Source organism: Chenopodium album, chromosome 21 (genome assembly GCF_948465745.1).
Source record: "Chenopodium album chromosome 21, dcCheAlbu1.1, whole genome shotgun sequence".
NCBI classification, from domain to species: domain Eukaryota; kingdom Viridiplantae; phylum Streptophyta; class Magnoliopsida; order Caryophyllales; family Amaranthaceae; genus Chenopodium; species Chenopodium album.
The window spans coordinates 21,987,210-22,005,790 of NC_137854.1; the positions used below are offsets into that span (position 1 = coordinate 21,987,210).

At 45.5% G+C, this 18,581-nt stretch overlaps 2 protein-coding genes across 3 annotated transcripts; both read left to right on the top strand.

Moving 5' to 3' along the window:
* Positions 1 to 215: 215 nt before the first annotated feature.
* Positions 216 to 2,804, top strand: LOC145600942 (ras-related protein Rab2BV-like). Of its 2 annotated transcripts, none has more exons than XM_081656824.1 (3): positions 216 to 375; positions 533 to 722; positions 1,885 to 2,804. In XM_081656824.1, the coding sequence occupies exons 2-3, from the start codon at positions 558 to 560 to the stop codon at positions 2,362 to 2,364; spliced, it is 645 nt and encodes a 214-aa protein (XP_081512950.1). In that variant the 5' UTR covers positions 216 to 375; positions 533 to 557; the 3' UTR covers positions 2,365 to 2,804. The 2 variants fall into 2 exon arrangements, with proteins under 2 accessions (XP_081512950.1, XP_081512948.1); XM_081656822.1 differs by having other exon boundaries at positions 217 to 375; positions 514 to 722.
* A 1,553-nt stretch (positions 2,805 to 4,357) lies between these two features.
* LOC145600558 (uncharacterized) lies at positions 4,358 to 5,956 on the top strand. The gene is made up of 3 exons (XM_081656442.1): positions 4,358 to 4,931; positions 5,063 to 5,121; positions 5,216 to 5,956. The coding sequence occupies exons 1-3, from the start codon at positions 4,358 to 4,360 to the stop codon at positions 5,954 to 5,956; spliced, it is 1,374 nt and encodes a 457-aa protein (XP_081512568.1).
* Positions 5,957 to 18,581: the final 12,625 nt, after the last annotated feature.

Genomic DNA, 18,581 nt, shown 5'->3' on the forward strand with positions numbered 1-18,581 from the left:
TTCAATATGGGTAGATCTTTTTGAAACGCCCAAAATAGTATATGGGACTAATATTATGAAACGGAGGGAGTATCAAGTTTTATTAGAACAGATTAAAACTCAATTTGTCCCGAATCGTGTACAGCCTCAACAATTATTACGAAACAGAGGGAGCATGCACATGGAAAATTAAAATTTTACAAGACACCAAAACAGACCGTTTCAAATAGTGGGTTGATTTCATTTCATCATCGTTTTCTCCGTTTCACTGTTTTCTCTTTTCTCCTTTCTCTCTCTTCTCTTTCCCTTTTCTCCAATTCCTTCAATTTCCAACACTACCACTTCTCCATCAACACTCCTTCCTACCAATTTCCCCTCTTTCTCTCTCCTATCAAGGTAATTCACATTTTCATTTTCAATTTTCCACCATTGTTTGTCAATTTTCCTTGAAGATCGATCTATTTTCTTCCATTTTTGTTGCGATAATTGTAATTAATTGATTGTTTTTTGTTTGGTTTATTGGATCTGAATTAGGGTTTCGATTGCATTTTAGGGTTTTCAATTTCTTCGTCGGAAATATGGCGAATAGAGTAGATCACGAATACGATTACCTCTTCAAGATCGTATTGATCGGTGATTCTGGTGTTGGTAAATCTAACATACTTTCGAGGTTTACGAGGAATGAATTTTGCTTGGAATCTAAATCCACCATTGGTGTTGAGTTCGCCACTCGTACTCTTCAGGTTCATCCTTTTCTCTGTCCACAAATCTGTTGATTTTGCATACCATTTTTAATTTCTTATATTGTATGATAATGTTGTTATAAGTTTATGGAAATGATAATGATAATGATTTAGATTGGTATTTTTGCTTTATTTGTTGTTTGTTCGATCTCAATTTCATATGTTTAAGCTCTATAATAGTTGATCGTTTGATTGTGCTAGTTTTATTGATTGGTATATGCTAGAAATGATAGATGAGCGGTCTGGTTTTCGAGCCTTCCGAGTGTCCGATTATGATGGTTCTCTTAGTTTTATTGTTGAAGCTCAAGGGAGAGTTGTTGATCATAGGATTTTAATTGGATTGATGATACTCATATAGGATAATTCTGCGGCGCTGTTGTTTTAGCCCAAGTACTTGAATCATGCCTTTTGATTGAGGCCTTAATGTTCTTTGACTGTTTACATTTTTTGATCTGAGGTACCAGATGATTGGGTTGAGTTTAGAATCTGGCTTGAATTGCTTGAACTGAATGAAATTTACTGTTTTGATGAAGCTCGTTTGAGGATTGTGTATGACTCCGCGAAGTATTGTGGTGTTGGATTTGTTTTCCTTTGCTTTTCATAGTTTTTTTGTTTTACCATTTCCTCTTGGATATAATAGGAACTATGCTACTTCTTCACTTTCTTGTGGATGGTAGAAGGATTTCCTTGATGCTTGATTTGTTAAGCGATGGCCTTGTAGTTTAAATCTCACATGCACTGAAGTTTTTATGCTATCATTGCATATAATTTTTATGGAAGATGAGCTGAATTAAAGGATTTTTTTTCGAAGGAATACACATAATGGTGTCTGAGATCATTGATTCATGGGAATGAATTGGCCGCATGAGCATTGGGTGTTGATTTTTACGTTGAAAGCAGTTGAATGTCTTACTCTTTTTGTTATGTGTGTGTGTGTGTGTTGGGGGGGGGGGGGGGGGAGGGAGATGGGGGTGGGTTTCTCTTCAGTTCATACTGCTGAAGACTTATTGTCTCGTCTTAAAGGCTTCTGCAATTGTGTTAGTAGTTACATTGCCATTTATATGTTGGTTTTATGCATTGAGCCCCTTTATACTTAATAAAGCTTGGTCAACTATCTATTATGCTGCTAGTACTAATGACTTCTTTTTGCACACTTAAACAGGTAGAAGGAAAGACTGTGAAGGCGCAAATATGGGATACTGCTGGTCAAGAGCGGTACCGTGCTATCACCAGTGCTTACTACAGAGGAGCTGTTGGTGCGCTCCTTGTCTATGATATAACCAAGAAACAAACATTCGATAATGTCCAGAGATGGCTTCGTGAACTAAGAGACCATGCAGATTCTAACATTGTCATCATGATGGCTGGAAACAAGTCAGATTTAAAACATCTGAGAGCCGTTGCAGAAGAGGATGGCCATGCATTGGCTGAAAAGGAGGGCCTATCTTTTCTTGAGACATCGGCATTGGAAGCAGTCAACGTTGAGAAAGCTTTCCAAACAATACTAACAGAGATTTACCATATAATTAGCAAGAAAGCTTTGGCAGCACAGGAAGCTTCCAGCAACCTTCCTGGTCAAGGTACGACCATCAATGTTGCTGATGCAGCTGGGAATCAGAGGAGAATGTGCTGTAACACTTGAAGGGAAGTCAGACGTGCAAGAGGATGGCTAGCAAGCATCAGGCTTTCTCTTTCTCCTCTGTTTTCTTTTACCAAAATTTTCCCTTATTTTTTCACCTTTATTTTTTTTGGGGGATGGGATTCTGTAGAATACTTTCGATCATTGAGTTGTGATGATCAACCAGCTTGTGAAAGTGAAATACACTAGAGTTATTCTTATTAGTCCAGGAGGTTTCCCATTCATTTGTCGATTAGTTCCTTTTCTGTTCACTTGGATTGGAACTAACTGGTAGTGACCTACCCCAAGAATTGATGTCAATATGTCACTTAAGTTTTGAAGGAGGTTTGACTAGAACCTTTCCATTACAGTGAATAGGAAACACCATATCTTGTTGAATTCTTTGGTTCCTCTGTAATAGTTCTTCACTACATTTTACTTAATGTTATCTTTTTGTACTATAATTTAATGACAGAGTAATTAACATTATGATTTTGGTAAGATTTTTGGCTATATTCCCTCACTGCGTGTATAGTTTTCTTTGAATCTTTCACTATTATACATGGCTATTTGATACTCTTTCTATGAGTACTAACCAGAATGAGTAAAGGTTGATGTACATATGATATATATTACCTCCCAGTTTGGATTTAGATGCTCGGTTTGGCGATTATCACTCTAATGGTTTGAATTAGACGTCCACCATGTTTAGTTAAGTTCCCTGAACTTCTTCAGATGTGAGGTCCGTTTTTGCTTGAGAATCAGAAACTAAGGCCAGTTTATTCAGAAAATCGTGAATGGTGTTAAACTATTGATATTCAGTCCTTCACTTCCACAGTTGTGCTTCAAATCATCGTGACCGAACCATGGCATGGCCATATTAATAAGGAGCCCAAATGCAAAAACCAAGAACTGACTGCTGTTGATTTTCTCCTACTACAAATCATTCTGGCTACAGTTGTGTAAGTTAAAATCCCTGAGATCAATCAGATAATTTGTACTGATAACAAGACTATTAAAACTTCCAACATGGTAGAACTAAGAGTCTGATTATATGTGGGCTTTTCTGTTGGAATATGCTCTACTATATATTAGTTTGTGTTAGCGGAGTCATAATAGTCGTGGTTTAGTTTAGTTGGTTAATGTTAGCATGATCAATGACAATAAGATCATGTTCCTTATTCATACCTTAGTTATTTACACAATATATATGTTGCTATTTAATACATATTTCATTGTAAGAATACAACTTTTATTATTCTTTCTCCTCTCTCATCTCTATTTATTATTTCAACTTTTTCGGCTAGAAGCCCACACAACATATGATGATTATTGAATCAGCGTAATGCATTTGAAAAATGTAATTCTTAAGATTTTATATAAACTATTTCTAGTTTAAGTAATGAGAAAATCCAAGTTTCTATCAGTGAAACATGCAAAATTTTTACCAGGTAATTAATGTCATTTTGGCACATCATAAAGAATAAGTGTTTTTGTAACTTCATTCTTTACTCTGTTGAAATAAAAATAGAAAAGTTGGACATGGAGAAAACGACAGTTCTTCATCATCATCATCTTCTTCACAAACCTCAACAATAGCAACCTAATTATTAACCCTTCATCAACAACAACACAACATCAACCCAATTATTGAGAAATTAATGGTGGAGAGAAATCTCATTTACCCTTAGGGTTAATCATACCCTTTATTTCTCTATTTATTACTTATGTTTTTCGTTTAATTCAACGGCGAAGCCGCTATTTGGTGTTGGTGAAATTTCCATTGAAACGACTTGAGGAATGAAGGAGACAAAGGACAAAGAAAGCACTACAGAGTTGATTAAGATGGATGCTATAGCCAGTCAGCTACATATCTACAACCCGAAGAAGGGCAATTCAACATTTTCATGGTGTAAAAATTTAAAGATGTAAGCTTTGTAAATATTGTCTTTTTCATGCAATTAAATTCTTTGAAGAGTGAGGAAATAGAGTATAAAGATCTTTGAAGAGAGAGGAAATGGAAACCTTTGAAGTTAATGGTACTACTCGTAAGATGCATTGGATTAGTTGGGAGAAATTATGCCTTCCTAAATTGCTTGGTGTAATGGGGTTTTTGGATTTGAAGGGTTTTAACCAAGCTTTGCTAGCTAAGCAAGGGTGGAGGTTGATTGCTAATTCGAGCTCCCTAGTTTACCGTGTTTTAAAAGCGACATATTTTAAGCATGGTGACTTCATTTCGGCAAGACGAGGACATGATCCAAGTTATGTATGGCGTAGCATTTGGGGTGCAAAGGCTCTCCTCCTAGAAGGGTTGAAATGGCGTGTGGGAGATGGTGAGTGCATCAAAGTGTGGGACAAATCTTGGCTGCCGGGTAATAATGTGACAGTTGTGCCAACACCAAATGTAGAGAGCCCTGCTGAACTTCTTGTGGCTGATTTGATTGATGAGGAGGCAGGGGAGTGGAGATTGGATTTACTGAATGTTGACTTTATACCTGATTATGTTAATCTAGTTCGTAGTATCCCCTTTAGAAAAAGGCTCCTAGAGGATGCTAGATATTTGTCATCTACACTACGAAGTCGGGGTATTGGTTAGGGAGATTGGGGCATGTGAGAGGGTGGGAGCAGCAGTTTGGAGGTGCAAATGAGAATATTTGGAAGATGGCGTGGGGTGTTAAAGGACCTCCGAAACTATGTCACTTTTTGTGGCGTGCATATTCAGGTTCTCTGGCTACTTTGGAGAGATTAAGGGAAATACATGCGAGGGACAATGGAGATCGAGTGTGAGCTCTGCCATGAGGCATAAGAAACGATTTGCCATGCTATCTTTGAGTGCCCAAATGTCAGACAGATTTAAGAACCTTCCCCTTACCAGAGTATTTTGCTTGATGCCCCCATGTCATCATTTAGAGAGCTTTTCCTATGGATAAGTTCTAAATTGAACAAAGAGGAGTTGCTACCTTTTTGTGCTCTTGCGTGGGCAGCTTGGTCTTACTGTAATTCTGTCGTCTTCAAGAACCCCTGGAGGTGTGTTATGAGTGGTACTGTGGGTTATAAAAAACTGGTGGGTGACTATAAAAAATACAATGAGGCTGTTGGGTGTGTTCGTGCTAGTGGTTTGAGCTCTCGAAGTGGCCGGCATCCTCATGCAGAGAGTGGAGTGAAGGTTAATACAAAAGCTGCAATGATTGAGGGTGTTGGTGTGGGAATTGGTGTTGTGATTCGGGATAATGGTGGGCGATTGATTGCGGTGGGGGTGAAGAGATGCCAGGGTGTGGTTTATGTCAAGCTCACTGAAGCTTTGACTGTGAGGTGGGGGATGCTGACTGCTCAGTCTCTCGGTCTCAGCCATGTGGAACTGGAAGGGGATGCTAGCTCTGTCATACACGCCACTAAACAGCAGCAAGGTGGAAGATCTCCCTTTGATCTTGTTATTGAAGACATCAGGGCAGTCGGGAACAACTTGGTTAGTTTTAATGTTAGTCATGTGAAGCGTAATGGTAATGTAGTAGCACACTATGCTGCGAGATTACTCCCCCCTAGTGGGTCAGAGTTTGTATTTCTTGACTCTTTCCCCCAAGGTATCATAGCCTTGGCGGAGCTTGATATGGTGTGATTAAAAAAATTCCCGCCTTGCATTAAAAAAAAGAAAAAAAGTTATATTGTTTGTAACATTGTTACTGATTTAGGTATTTCTACCCCGCCAAATGGCCCAATAAGAGCGCGACACGTGTCGCTGAAGAGGTGTCCAAATGGACCTCCCAAATGCTGACACGTGTCAAGTAGATATGGCCTTTGGGAATGGCAGCCTTCAAGGCCCAAATCCCAAGAGACCTGCAAACGGTGCTGCCCTAAATCCTAGGTCATCAAACCCTAGGACAAGGCACACTTTTCTAGGACCCTATAAATAGGGAGATTCCCCCATTTATTGGGGCACGTTCCAATCATGTACATCATCTGTCACTCTTAAGAAACCAACAGACACCTGATCTCGGAATCCGAGAAGATACTTTACATTCCGCATCTTTAACTCCGAACCCTTACTAATTTAATCTTTAGAGGCGGACCTACGAACATCCGGAGTTCCGTTGTTTTGCGAGTACAGGCGACTTGAATCCAGTCTCTGAGCTGTAACTCTTTAAAGGGAAAAAATCACCCAAAACATTTGGCGTCGTATGTGGGGAGAGTAATGAAAGGAATGGTGTCCTTTGAACAAGTGTATTATTCTGATAGAGGGTTAGAAAGCTAATTATTCAGTGAGGTCAAGTGATCGGAATGTCTAGGTGGAGGCCGCTTCCTATCGATAATATTAATGCATAATTAATATTACAGCTTAATCTTGACTGAACCCTGTGGATCACACCCCGAGCAGCAAACAAACCGAAGCGACGAATTAATTCCAAAGGAATTAATGAGTCACTCGAGTATTATGAACAAAGACGTCGGATTCTGAGCTTAAAGCATTGGAACCGAATCTCAAATGTCGAGCCAAAATTTAGGAATTAGCAAGACGGGAAAATGCTTCAAGTAACAAGCAAAAACCCTAGCCACGCGAAAGGCTAGGGAAGCTCGCCAAATAAGAACGTGCCACGTAGCAGCGCACATGGCGTGTCTCAAATGTCGAGCCAAAATTTAGGAATTAGCGAGACGGGAAAATGCTTCAAGTAACAAGCAAAAACCCTAGCCACGCGAAAGGCTAGGTGATTTGGGTAAAAATACCCTAGGCCAGTTGGCCCAATCAGAGTCCGCCACGTGTCACTGAAAGGGGCGCCACCTTGGACCTCTCAGGGAACGACACGTGGCAGACGGATAAAAGGACCTGGGATTGGCGGCTTTCAGGCCCAAATCCCGAGGTCTGCAAAAGCTGCGTGCATATTCCCTAGGGCACAAAACCCTAGGGAGTGCACGTTTTTCGAGAAGCCTATAAATAGGAGATGACCTTCTCATTTATGGCTACGGGAGACATCTGAAAACGTGAGACATCTTGACATTCAATACGAGATACGTTTCTTTTGACACTCTTTACGAGATATACTAAGTGATTACTAATCATTGTTAGAACTGTCACTCTCAAGAGAACAGTACACCCGAGCTCGAAATCCGAGCAGATAACCCTTTACATTCCGCACCTTATTCTTCGGACTTAGGCTAACTTAAGCTTCGGAGGCGGACCACCGACCATTCGGTGCTCCGTTGTTTTGCAGGTACAAGCATCCAAGCGAGCATCCAGTCTTAGTGTTGTAACTCTCCCAAGGGACTCAAAAAACCCCGAAACATTTGGCCCCGTCTGTGGGGAGAGTACCTCTAAGATGGCCTCTTTGGAAACTGTACCCATTTCTATAACTAATCAGCCTCCAGAAACCAATCGGCCATTGGAGACTAATCAGCCACCAGAGACCAATCGGTCCCTGGACGAAGTGTTGGTCCAGACGGACCATGATTCAGGTGACGACGGTGACGTCGAAACTTATACTGCTAGAGATGGGTCCCTCATCTCCAGGCGCATCCGCAGCAAGGAAAAGCGGGAGCGCCCTCACTCTCAGACTGCTCCGAGCAAACCAGCCGGACATTCAAAGAAGCCGTCTGATTCTACCAACGTGGAAGGGTCAGACCCAGTAACTAGAGACGAGCTCATGAAGCTTGTGAGCACTCTCCGTGGTGAGATAAAACAACTCACCAACAAGAAGTCGGCTACTCCTGCCAAGGAACAGTCGGCCAAGAAGTCAGCCCAAACGGGCAAGAACAAATCAATCAGGGACCGACAACCGACTCCTCATCCCAAGGACACGGCTCGACCTCAGTTTGACCTTTCAAGACTCCGTTTCCCAGAAACGGTTGCAAGAAAAGCCATTCGGCATGTTCAGCCGAATGGTAACAAGAAAACATTCTCTGATGCTCGACATTACATCGAGCAGAAGAGGAATGAGCTTTCAGAGTCGGCCTCAATGTCGACTTATCACGACAGCTCCCAGCATACCTCGTTGAGGTGTTCACATTCTGTGCATGAGACTCCAATAAGCAGCCCCCTGGTTCAAGTTGGACCTCATGTCATCCAGCCGGCTCAGTACATGGCTCAGCCATTGTACCAAACGCCTGCTCAACCTTACATCCAGCCTGCTTTCTTTGGAGGACAGGCAGCATGCGGCTATCAGCCCATGGACTGGCAGCTTAGGCTGCAGCACCTTGGAGACCAACCCTCTGCTTTCTCTAAGGAAATAACCGACGTCGAACAGCCGGCCAAGGTTAAAAATGTGTTGGTAGGAACCTATGATGGGACCACCAACCCCGAAGACCACCTGCTAGCATACACCCACCTCATGTATTTACAAGGGCTGGATGATGCCGCATGGTGTCGCTGCTTTCCAGCCACGCTGAAGGGCATAGCCCAACAGTGGTTCGGCAACTTGCCGGCTGGTTGCATTAATAGCTTCAAGACGCTTGCGTTCTTGTTTGCTTCCAACTTCTCTATGAACATCCCTGCCAAGAAAACAAGCCTTGATCTTGGCAATGTACAGCAGGGAGATAGAGAAGGCTTGCGTTCCTACGTCAGGCGGTTCAATCTGGTACGAATCCAGATCCATGGGCTATCTGACGAGGTCGCCTTTACAGACTTTTTCAAAGATCTAAAGGACGGTTCTACATTTAAGTACGAACTTGTCCGAAAGCAAATTTTCACTCTGCAGGGAGCGCTGCGAGAGGCGGAAGCCTATATACAGGCGACCGAGCTCTGCTCCTCCAACAAACAGTCGGACTCTAAGAGGTCCGACCGACAGAAGGAGAGTCGGCCTGTTCAGTCGGCTCCCAAGCCAGAAGAAAGCAAAAAGAAAAAGCAAGTCTGGGCCGTTGATAACTCTGATCAGCCGGCCTAGAAGAAGAAGAAAGAGTAGAAACCGTATGTCCCAAGGTACGAATTCCACAAGGACTGCTGCTCCATCTTGATGGAAATCAAGGACCGGCTGACTCTTGAGAAGCCGACTCCAATGAGAGGTTCCATTGAAAATCGGAACAAAAATAAACATTGCCACTTCCATGAAGATGTCGGTCATGACACCAACGACTGTTTCAGCCTCAAGCGAGAGCTTGACCGTCTGGCCGACAAAGGACAGCTAAAGTCCTATGTGAAGTCCAAAGTGACTTCAAAGGCGAATCAGGGGCAGTCCAAAAAGAAGGCTCCCCAGCCGACTGTTAGTACCGACACCGATGAAGATCCGGTATATACCATAGCAGGCGGATTCGCCGGGGATGGCCCGACCATTCGGGGCACCAAGGATCATCTGAAAAGGATGATCCATTCTGTTGAAGAGGGAGAGGCGGCAGGCAAATCCGCCTTCCCCGAGGTCATCATCACCGAACAGGACAGAGGCAAAGTCCGTCGGCCGCATGATGACCCTGTGGTCATTGAATGTAAAGTGGCCAACCAACTGGTTGGTCGAATCTTGATCGACACAGGCAGCTCCTCTGACCTCATCAGCCTCAAATGCTTGTCCAATCTCAAGTACAAGCCAGACAGCATGATGGAGGTTTCTCACACCCTTGTAGGGTTTGGGGGAGGACTCGTGCACCCAGTCGGACGGATAGATTTGCCCATCCGGCTGGGGCAAAAGGGAAACGGCCGGCATATGACCATCCGTTTCCTCGTGGTTGAAGAGCTTACTGCCTACAACCTTATCTTTGGTCGACCCACTCTTAACGAGTGCAAGGCTGTCATCATTCCTGCCCTCATGCTCGTTAAGTATGAGAGGGATGATGGCACAGTCAGCTCCCTTAATGGGGACCAGAAGACAGCTCGGGAGTGCTACCTCTCGGATGTCAAGCCCGCGACCACAGCAGCCGTCCGAGGCAAACAAACAGTCGACCTTGATGATGACAAAGACCAAGCGGCCCCACCAGCTGAGAAAAAGAGAAAAATTGATCAACTGGTGGCGGTCAAAAAAGAGAAAACATACAATCACTGACCGGGGAACGGTCGGATGATCTCCGTCCCCAGCCGACTGGTGAACACATTGATATCCCTCTGGATGACGCTCGGCCAGAGCGGACTGTTATGGTAGGGACGGTTGCATTTGCTAAGCTAGGTGACAGTTTGCACCAGCTTCTGAAAGAATTCAAAGACACCTTTGCCTTTGAAGTGGAAGAGATGCTTGGCATAAGCCCGGATCTCGCTGTCCACAAACTCGCCGTGGATCCCAAAAAGAAGCCCATTCGGCAAAAGAAGAGAAATCACGGCAAAGAAAGAAGTCAGGCGGCAGCAGCTGAAGTTAAAAAGCTGCTGGACGCCAAGTTCATTCGGCCATGCAACTTCCCTGATTGGGTAGCTAACGTTGTGTTAGTAAAAAAGCCGAATGGTACTTGGCGGATGTGTGTTGACTACACCGACCTGAACAAGGCATGTCCGAAGGATAGTTACCCATTGCCAAAGATCGACAGTCTGGTCGATTCAACAGCCGAACATGCCTTGATGAGTTTTATGGACGCCTATTCAGGCTTCCACCAGATTCCCCTGTGGAAAAAAGATCAAGAAAAGACGGCATTCGTCACTGATCAGGGGTTGTTCTGTTATACTGTGATGCCGTTTGGCTTGAAGAATGCGCCTGCTACTTTCCAACGAATGATTAATACGGTCTTCATTAATCAGATTGGGAGGAATGTAGAAGCATACATTGATGACATGATAGTCAAATCCAAACTACAAGCGGATCACCTTGCTGATCTCCGAGAAACATTCGCCACACTCAGGCGGCACAAGGTCATGCTAAATCCAAAAAAGTGTGTCTTTGGTGTTGAGTCTGGGAAGTTTCTCGGATTCCTGATTGATCAAAGGGGAATAGAGGCCAATCCTGAGAAAATACAGGCGGTCATCGACATGCAGTCGCCCCGTACTGTGAAAGAGGTTCAAAAGCTTACAGGTTGTCTGGCGGCCCTGGGGAGATTCCTCAGTCGGTCAGGCGATAAGTGTCTCTACTTTTTCCAAGCAATCAGGAAGAAGACTAATTTTGAATGGGGTGGTGATGCAGAGGCGGCCTTTCAAAAGTTAAAAACTCATTTACACTCTTTGCCGAGGGTTGTTAGCCCTTTGCCCAAAGAGACGCTCTTCATGTATCTGGCCGTCTCCGATCATGCCCTCAGCGCTGTTCTCTTAGCTGAAAGAGACGACACTCAGCTCCCAGTCTATTTCATCAGCCATGTTCTCAGGAACGCTGAGCTTCGGTACCCCATGGTTGAAAAGTTTGGTCTTGCTCTCTACATGGCCATCAAGAAATTGAAACCTTACTTCTTGGCACATGCGGTAGTGGTCTATACTGACCAGCCGATCAGCGGCCTCTGACAACCTTGGAGTCTTCTGGACGAATGCTCAAATGGGCGATTGAAATGCAAGGATTGGAAATCACTTACGAACCCAGGAAAGCAATAAAGGGGCAAGCATTCGCCGATTTTATTGTGGAAATGACAAGGCCGGCTGCTCCGGATGATACTAGTCAGGTTTGGAAAGTGTATGTGGACGGGAGCTCCACTGCGAATGGCTGTGGTGCAGGGATTATCTGTCAGTCTCCTGAGGGGGACAAATTTGAATATGCACTACGGTTCAAGTTCCAGGTCTCTAATAATGAGGCCGAATATGAAGCCCTACTTGCTGGCATTCGGTACTGTAAGGCAGCAGGGGCAAAGAAAATTGACGCCTGCTCAGACTCTCAATTGGTCGTACTCCAAGTCAATGGAACGTACGAGGCCACTCATCCGGCCATGATAAAATATTTGCAGGCGGTCAAGGCTGAAGTTGGGACACTTGAAGAATTTACACTAAGTCAAGTGCCCAGGTCTTCTAACAATCAGGCGGATGCCTTGTCCAAACTAGCATCATCCGCCTCTTGTGAAACGCCTCGGTCAGTCTTCTGAGAGGTCATGGAAAAAAAGGAGTATCTCTGAAGAAGACCCCATTGGAGTTCTTGACCGAAGCTCAACCTGGATGGACAGCATCCGGACTTACCTTACAGACGGCAAGCTCCCTGACTCACCACAGGAGGCGGCTGTTTTGAAAAAACGAGCGGCTAACTTCGAGTTGCGACAAGGAGAACTCTTCAGGGCTGGTTTTCTGAAGCCTCTGCTGAAGTGTGTTACCCCTGAGAAGGGTAAGGAAGTCCTCGAAGAGTTGCATGCAGGATTCTGCGCCTCCCATATAGGGGGCAGATCCCTTGCTGCCAAAGCCAGGCGGCTTTACTTCTGGCCTACACTGGAGTCGGATGCAATGGAATTGGTGAGAAAATGTGACAAATGTGAAAAATTTGGCAAGCTCATTCATCGTCCGACTACAGACCTGTCGGCCATCCACAGCCCAATACCCTTCGCCAAATGGAGCATGGACATTCTGGGGCCATATACAGCCGCACCAGGCGGCAAGCGCTACATATTGGTGGCTGTGGATTATGTACTAAGTGGGTAGAGGCGGAGGCGGTCAAAAACATTAAAACAAAAGATGTCATTTCTTTCATCTGGAGGAACATAATCACTCGTTTTGGGGTGCCCATGTCTATGGTTTTTGACAATGGTCCTCAATTTGAAACGCCTCAACTCAAGACTTGGTTGGGAGACCAAGGGATCTCTAGCTTTTTTGCATCAGTCGGCCGGCCATAAGCAAACAGCCAGGTCGAGGCCTTTAACAAGTTAATCTCAGACGGAATTAAAAAGAAAATTGAACGGGCTGGTGGCCTTTGGGCGGATGAATTACCACACGTCCTCTGGTCCATCAGGACGACTGCTAAAGGGGCAACTGGAGAGACCCCATTCTTTATGGTGTATGGTGCAGAAGCTGTCTTGCCCATTGAACACTATGAGCCGACTCTTCGAATCATGTTGTATGATGAAGAGGCAAATTGGGAGGCCATGCGTCTAGCATTGGACTCACTACCAGAGCGCAGGGGCAATGCTGCCTTGCGCCATGAGATATACCGTCTGAGAATGACTCGGGCTTACAACAAAAGAGTACACAAGCGTCCTCTCAAAGTAGGGGACTTTGTGCTACGAAAAATGGAAGCAGTCGGTAGGGCGAATGAGCAGGGAAAGCTAACCCCAAATTGGGAAGGCCCCTACCGAATCTATGAGGAAATAAGAGACGGCACCTACCGCCTGGATGAAACAGACGGCAGGCAGCTGCCCAGAACTTGGAATGTAGACAACTTGAAAAAGTACTACTTCTAAGTACGAATGTAAATGCTTCAATTTTGTTATCTCAAAGGTTTGTTAATGAGAATATGTTTCCCTTTTTCAAACTTTTATTATTTTCAGCACCGTCTGTACCAGCTACAGACGACCAATATGTTTGAAAGGCGTCTGTCTCAACAGCAGACGTCCCAAACCCTTTGAAGGAGCCGATTGTTCTAAACAGTCGTTCCTACGAAATTTTATTAAGTTTATACCAACATTTACTTAATCAATTACGAGGCCTAAGGCCAGATAAATATAAAAAGAGACCGAATGGTCACAGTCTGCTCCAACATGAGTATAACCGTCTGCTCCAACATGAGTCAGATAACCGGCGACGCCCATTTGGGTGAATTCGTCGAGGAGAAGCATCTCCCATTTGGGTGGCACATTGCTCTACGAATATACAAGCGGCCCAACCGAATGCTAAGGCAGCACTCGCAGTCGTTTGTTTTAATCGAAAGTAAAATCTAAAAGGCCAAAATTTTCTATCTGTTCTAGCACAGTTCGAAAATGGTCACTGTTTCATAAGTAGAGGCTAACCGAGGCATAAAGCCGGATGCGCCTGTTTTAGCTCAGGGGCAAAACAGGCGGAAATTTTTTATAAAAATGCGTTAAGTTAACTACTTAGCACTTATTTGAGGCTACCAGCCGGATGCCGCCTGATCCTTACCTATGGGGCAAGACAGGCGGACGAATTATTTTAACGAAAATAAGTTAAGTCCCAGACTTAACACTTTAATCTCAATGAGGCCAATGGCCGGATGCGTCTGTTTTTGCCTATGGGGCAAGACAGGCGGACGAATTATTTTAACAGAAATAAGTTAAGTCCCAGACTTAACACTTTAATCTCAATGAGGCCAATGGCCGGATACGCCTGTTTTTGCATATGGGGCAGAACAGGCGGGGATTTTTCCTTAGCATAACAGCTAAGTTGGAAATTTGCGTTTTGTTCGAGCCAATGGCCGAATGAACACTTATTTTTGCGAAATTCTGGATGGACGTCTGCCGCGTGGTTTGGGGCAATCACCATAGTGATTGATTGACTTAGAAACCATGAATACTCTTATAAGTATCAATAATTTCCAAGTCAATCAATCTCATAAACCGAAACCACTCGACATCCGTCCAGGGGCAAGAACATTCGCATGGTATACAGGTTATAATACTTAGCCAAAAAACATGCAAAAATTTCAAACAATTCAAAGGGCAGAATGAAAAACTTCAGCCAAATGGCCGAATGATTCAAATTAAAAATGACCAATCGCCACCAGACGATTGGTTAAATTGTTACCTGGCAAAGCCAGAGAAATTGTCAAATTACCCGACCCCTCGGTCGGTAAAGATACATAAATACTCGGCACACAGGCCGGAAAAGCAAGTACATGGCCATTCGGCCGCAGAAACAGAAAATAAAAAGCTTAAGTGATCAGGGGAGAGCCTCTTCATTGGCAGCCGACCTGTTGTCCTTCGGCTGCTCTTCATCATCTTTCTCTCGCTCCTCCGCCTGATCTCCCTCCTCCTCCCCAGAGGACGACTCCTCAGAAGAGTCGGACCCAGAGCCTTCAGCAGCCTCGGCCTCAGCGTCAGCCTTGGAAGCTTCTTCCATCTCCTCAAGGAGGCGATCGTCGAGAGCTTTGCTGAGCTCATCAAACTTGGATTTCCAAATCTGATAGTCCGAGCCTAGCTGAACAGCCGCCCAAGTGTCCCGCATGATGATCTCGTTGTCCCTGATCATTTGTTTGACCAGTTCAGCTCTCTCTTGCTCGGCACGGGACTCGAACTTGGTCCTCAGCTGGAGTTCCTGGTTGGTGAGTTTATGCTCCAGACGGCTCACCCTATTCTAGGCCCTGTCGGCCTCATCCTTGGCGTCCTGAAGGGGCTCGAGCTCCGCTTTAAGGGACCTAATCTCCTTCTTGAGGTTGGAGACTTGAAGGCGGGCCGAGTCCAGGTCCTTCTTCACCTGCAGATTGGCCTCCGACTGCGAATACATCATATCAAGCGTCAGAAATTCATTCTGAGCAATATCAAATTGAGCCCTATCCAAGGCGGACTCGGCTTGAGCCTTAGCAGCTTTTACCTCTTTGGACTTCTCCTTGAGGGGTTTTCCGAGCCCTTGGACGCGCAGCATGGCCTGCAAAAAGAAGCCGGATGGTTAAAAACCAGGCGGATAAAAGAAAGAGACGAATGTAAAAGTGATTCAAGGCTAAGTCTACCTCACAAAGATTCCCTAGAATACCATCAAGGTCTAGGGTGCCGACTCCTCTGACGGATGCTTTATCATCCGGAACAATCGCCCTCAGCATGGACTTGGCCATTTGAACTACAGTCGGCCTCTGTACAGGAACTGCAAGAGGAAAAAGTTAGAAAAATACTCAAGTTTGGATAACTTGCAGAAAAGAAAGGGAGGACGAATGGTCTTTACCGTCGCCCTCATCCACCTCCTCTTCCCCCAGAACCCTCTTCTGACCGGTAGAAGAGGCGGGCTTTTTCCCGAAAAGCCTCTCCTTACCGGAAGAAGAAGGGGGCTTTTCCCCCAGAAACCTCTTCTCATCAGCAGGGGCGTCCGAGGGCCTCTTGGGCTTATGAGCAACGTGCTTCCGGCCGCCCTTGCCGGATGCGCTCACATCACCCGCCCTAGTCTTTTGGAGCTTAGGGTCGGATGGTTTGGACGGGGATTTGGAGGAAGTACCCTGTGTCATTGAAGACAAAACAAAGGTCAGTAAGAATTCGGCAAAGGATAAGCATTAATCAGAAAAATGCTAAGTACAAAATCTCACCCCTGGGGTACCGGCTGGTTGCTGCTCTCCCACCCTTGCAGTGGTGGCTTCCGTCCTGTTAAGGACGTTTGATCTGTATCTGGCAGCAGATACAGCCGGCTTCCTGGAGGCCGAGAGTTTCTCCATCGCTTTGTCTGCAAAAAAGAATCAAGTGTTCGTCACATTTAACCAGTGAAGACAAGCAAAATAAATACGGCATATTAAACAGACGGCCGACTACCCCTCGGCATCTTAGTACTTAGCCCACAAGCGGCCAAGAACGTCCCTTCCTCAAACCATTTGTACAAAGGGAGATAGCATTGAGGGGTGACTTCCTTGTCCCCCTCATCATTCGTCTTCACAGACACGGTGAACAAACCCGCGTCCATGATCTCCTCCTTTGCTCGTCTAGGAAGAGCTGGCAATGTACTCCTGCCTGCTAGGAGAGGTGGATCCTTGTTCCACCTGTTATACTTTTGGTTCAGGCGGCGGTCGGCAGTTTTGACTATGTAGAACTTAGTTCTCCAGTCTTTCCACTTGTTCTCTTTGCCGACAGCCATCATGTACCCCTTGCAAGTAGTCAAGGTGTACCAGCCCTCGCCACCCCTAGCAGGCGCCCTGCTAAGATAATGCATGTGGGCGAATGCTTCAAAGCTCGCCTCCACTTCCAGCATCTCGCAGGCGGCAACGTACCCCAGAATATTGATCCATGAATTGGGTACGAGTTGTCAGATACCAAGTTGGTATCCATCCAAAATCCTCTCCACGGCCGGGTGGAGAGGGAAGCGAGCCAGCTTGAAAGGCCGCCTCATAACAACCGAATGCTCGGTCTTCATAGCTGGCCATACTCGGCCAAGTAATGGTGTCGTCCTTATTGGGGACGCACAAAGTGAAGCCATGGCCCAGAACAACCTTACGCTTAAAACTTGTAAGGCCGTTTGCCATGGTGTTCCGCCTGCTCTGCGGAACATGATGATAGTAGGGGGCTTTCTCCAAGCGCCTGGAAGCGCTCGGCTCGGCCCAGGATTCCCCCCTCTCAACTGCCAAGGACTCCCTGGCAGCGTCTATTCTGGTCCTTGCCTCCCCTGAAGAGGCGGAGGCATTATCTGAAGAAGATGACGAGGCCGACTCGTCATCAGAACTGTCATCAGAGCTAAGGGACTGCCGATTGGTGCCAGCAGGGTCCTCCCTTAGACTCTCTTCCGGCGCCTGTTCAGAAGGCCCGGCTGCATAGGTTTCATCTGCCTCCTCCAGTATCCTATCACTAGGAGTACCGCTTGAAGAGGGCGAATGGTAATAAGTAGGGGTAGGAGGAAGATAAGAAGGGCTATCAGGGTGTTCCGACACCTCACTTCGAGGCACCCTCATTGAGCCGTCAGAATAAAGAGTTGAACCATCCGACGGGAAAAAAGATCCATCGGAGTTGGGTTTTCTTGCTGTTCTTTTTGTTCTGGCCATCGTGTCCTGCATAGACGCGAAACCAGTCGGATTCGGAGAAGTTCGCAAAGCACAATCGCTGGTCAAGCAGTCGGCACTGCAAGTTCTAGATTCAACCGTCCCCGGTGACCGGCTGATCACTATCCTATACTGTGCCCCATGCGATTGGGAAACCATTTTTTCGAAAACAAAGAAAAAATGAGAAATAAAAGAAGAAACAGGCGTTACCTTTAGAAGAAGGGTGAAGAGACGCTTGGTTAGCTGAGAACTGTCGGACAGCGGGCCGAGTGTCGGATGCTTGAGAACTAAGAAACACTTAGGGAATTTTGACATTCTTAAAGTCAAAAGTCAGAGATTCTCCAAAGATTCGCAAAGGTGTAAAAGATTCGGGGGGTGAAAACTTTCTATTTATAGAAGGGTTAAAAACCCTAAAACTTTCCCTCCACAGTAACTATTCAAAATCCGACCAGTCGAATGCTGACACCTGTCACAGGCAACACGTGGCAAGCGCGTGTCACCTGTGAGGGGCAAATGATTTGGGTAAAAATACCCTAGGCCAGTTGGCCCAATCAGAGTCCGCCACGTGTCACTGAAAGGGGCGCCACCTTGGACCTCTCAGGGAACGACACGTGGCAGACGGATAAAAGGACCTGGGATTGGCGGCTTTCAGGCCCAAATCCCGAGGTCTGCAAAAGCTGCGTGCATATTCCCTAGGGCACGAAACCCTAGGGAGTGCACGTTTTTCGAGAAGCCTATAAATAGGAGATGACCTTCTCATTTATGGCTACGGGAGACATCTGAAAACGTGAGACATCTTGACATTCAATACGAGATACGTTTCTTTTGACA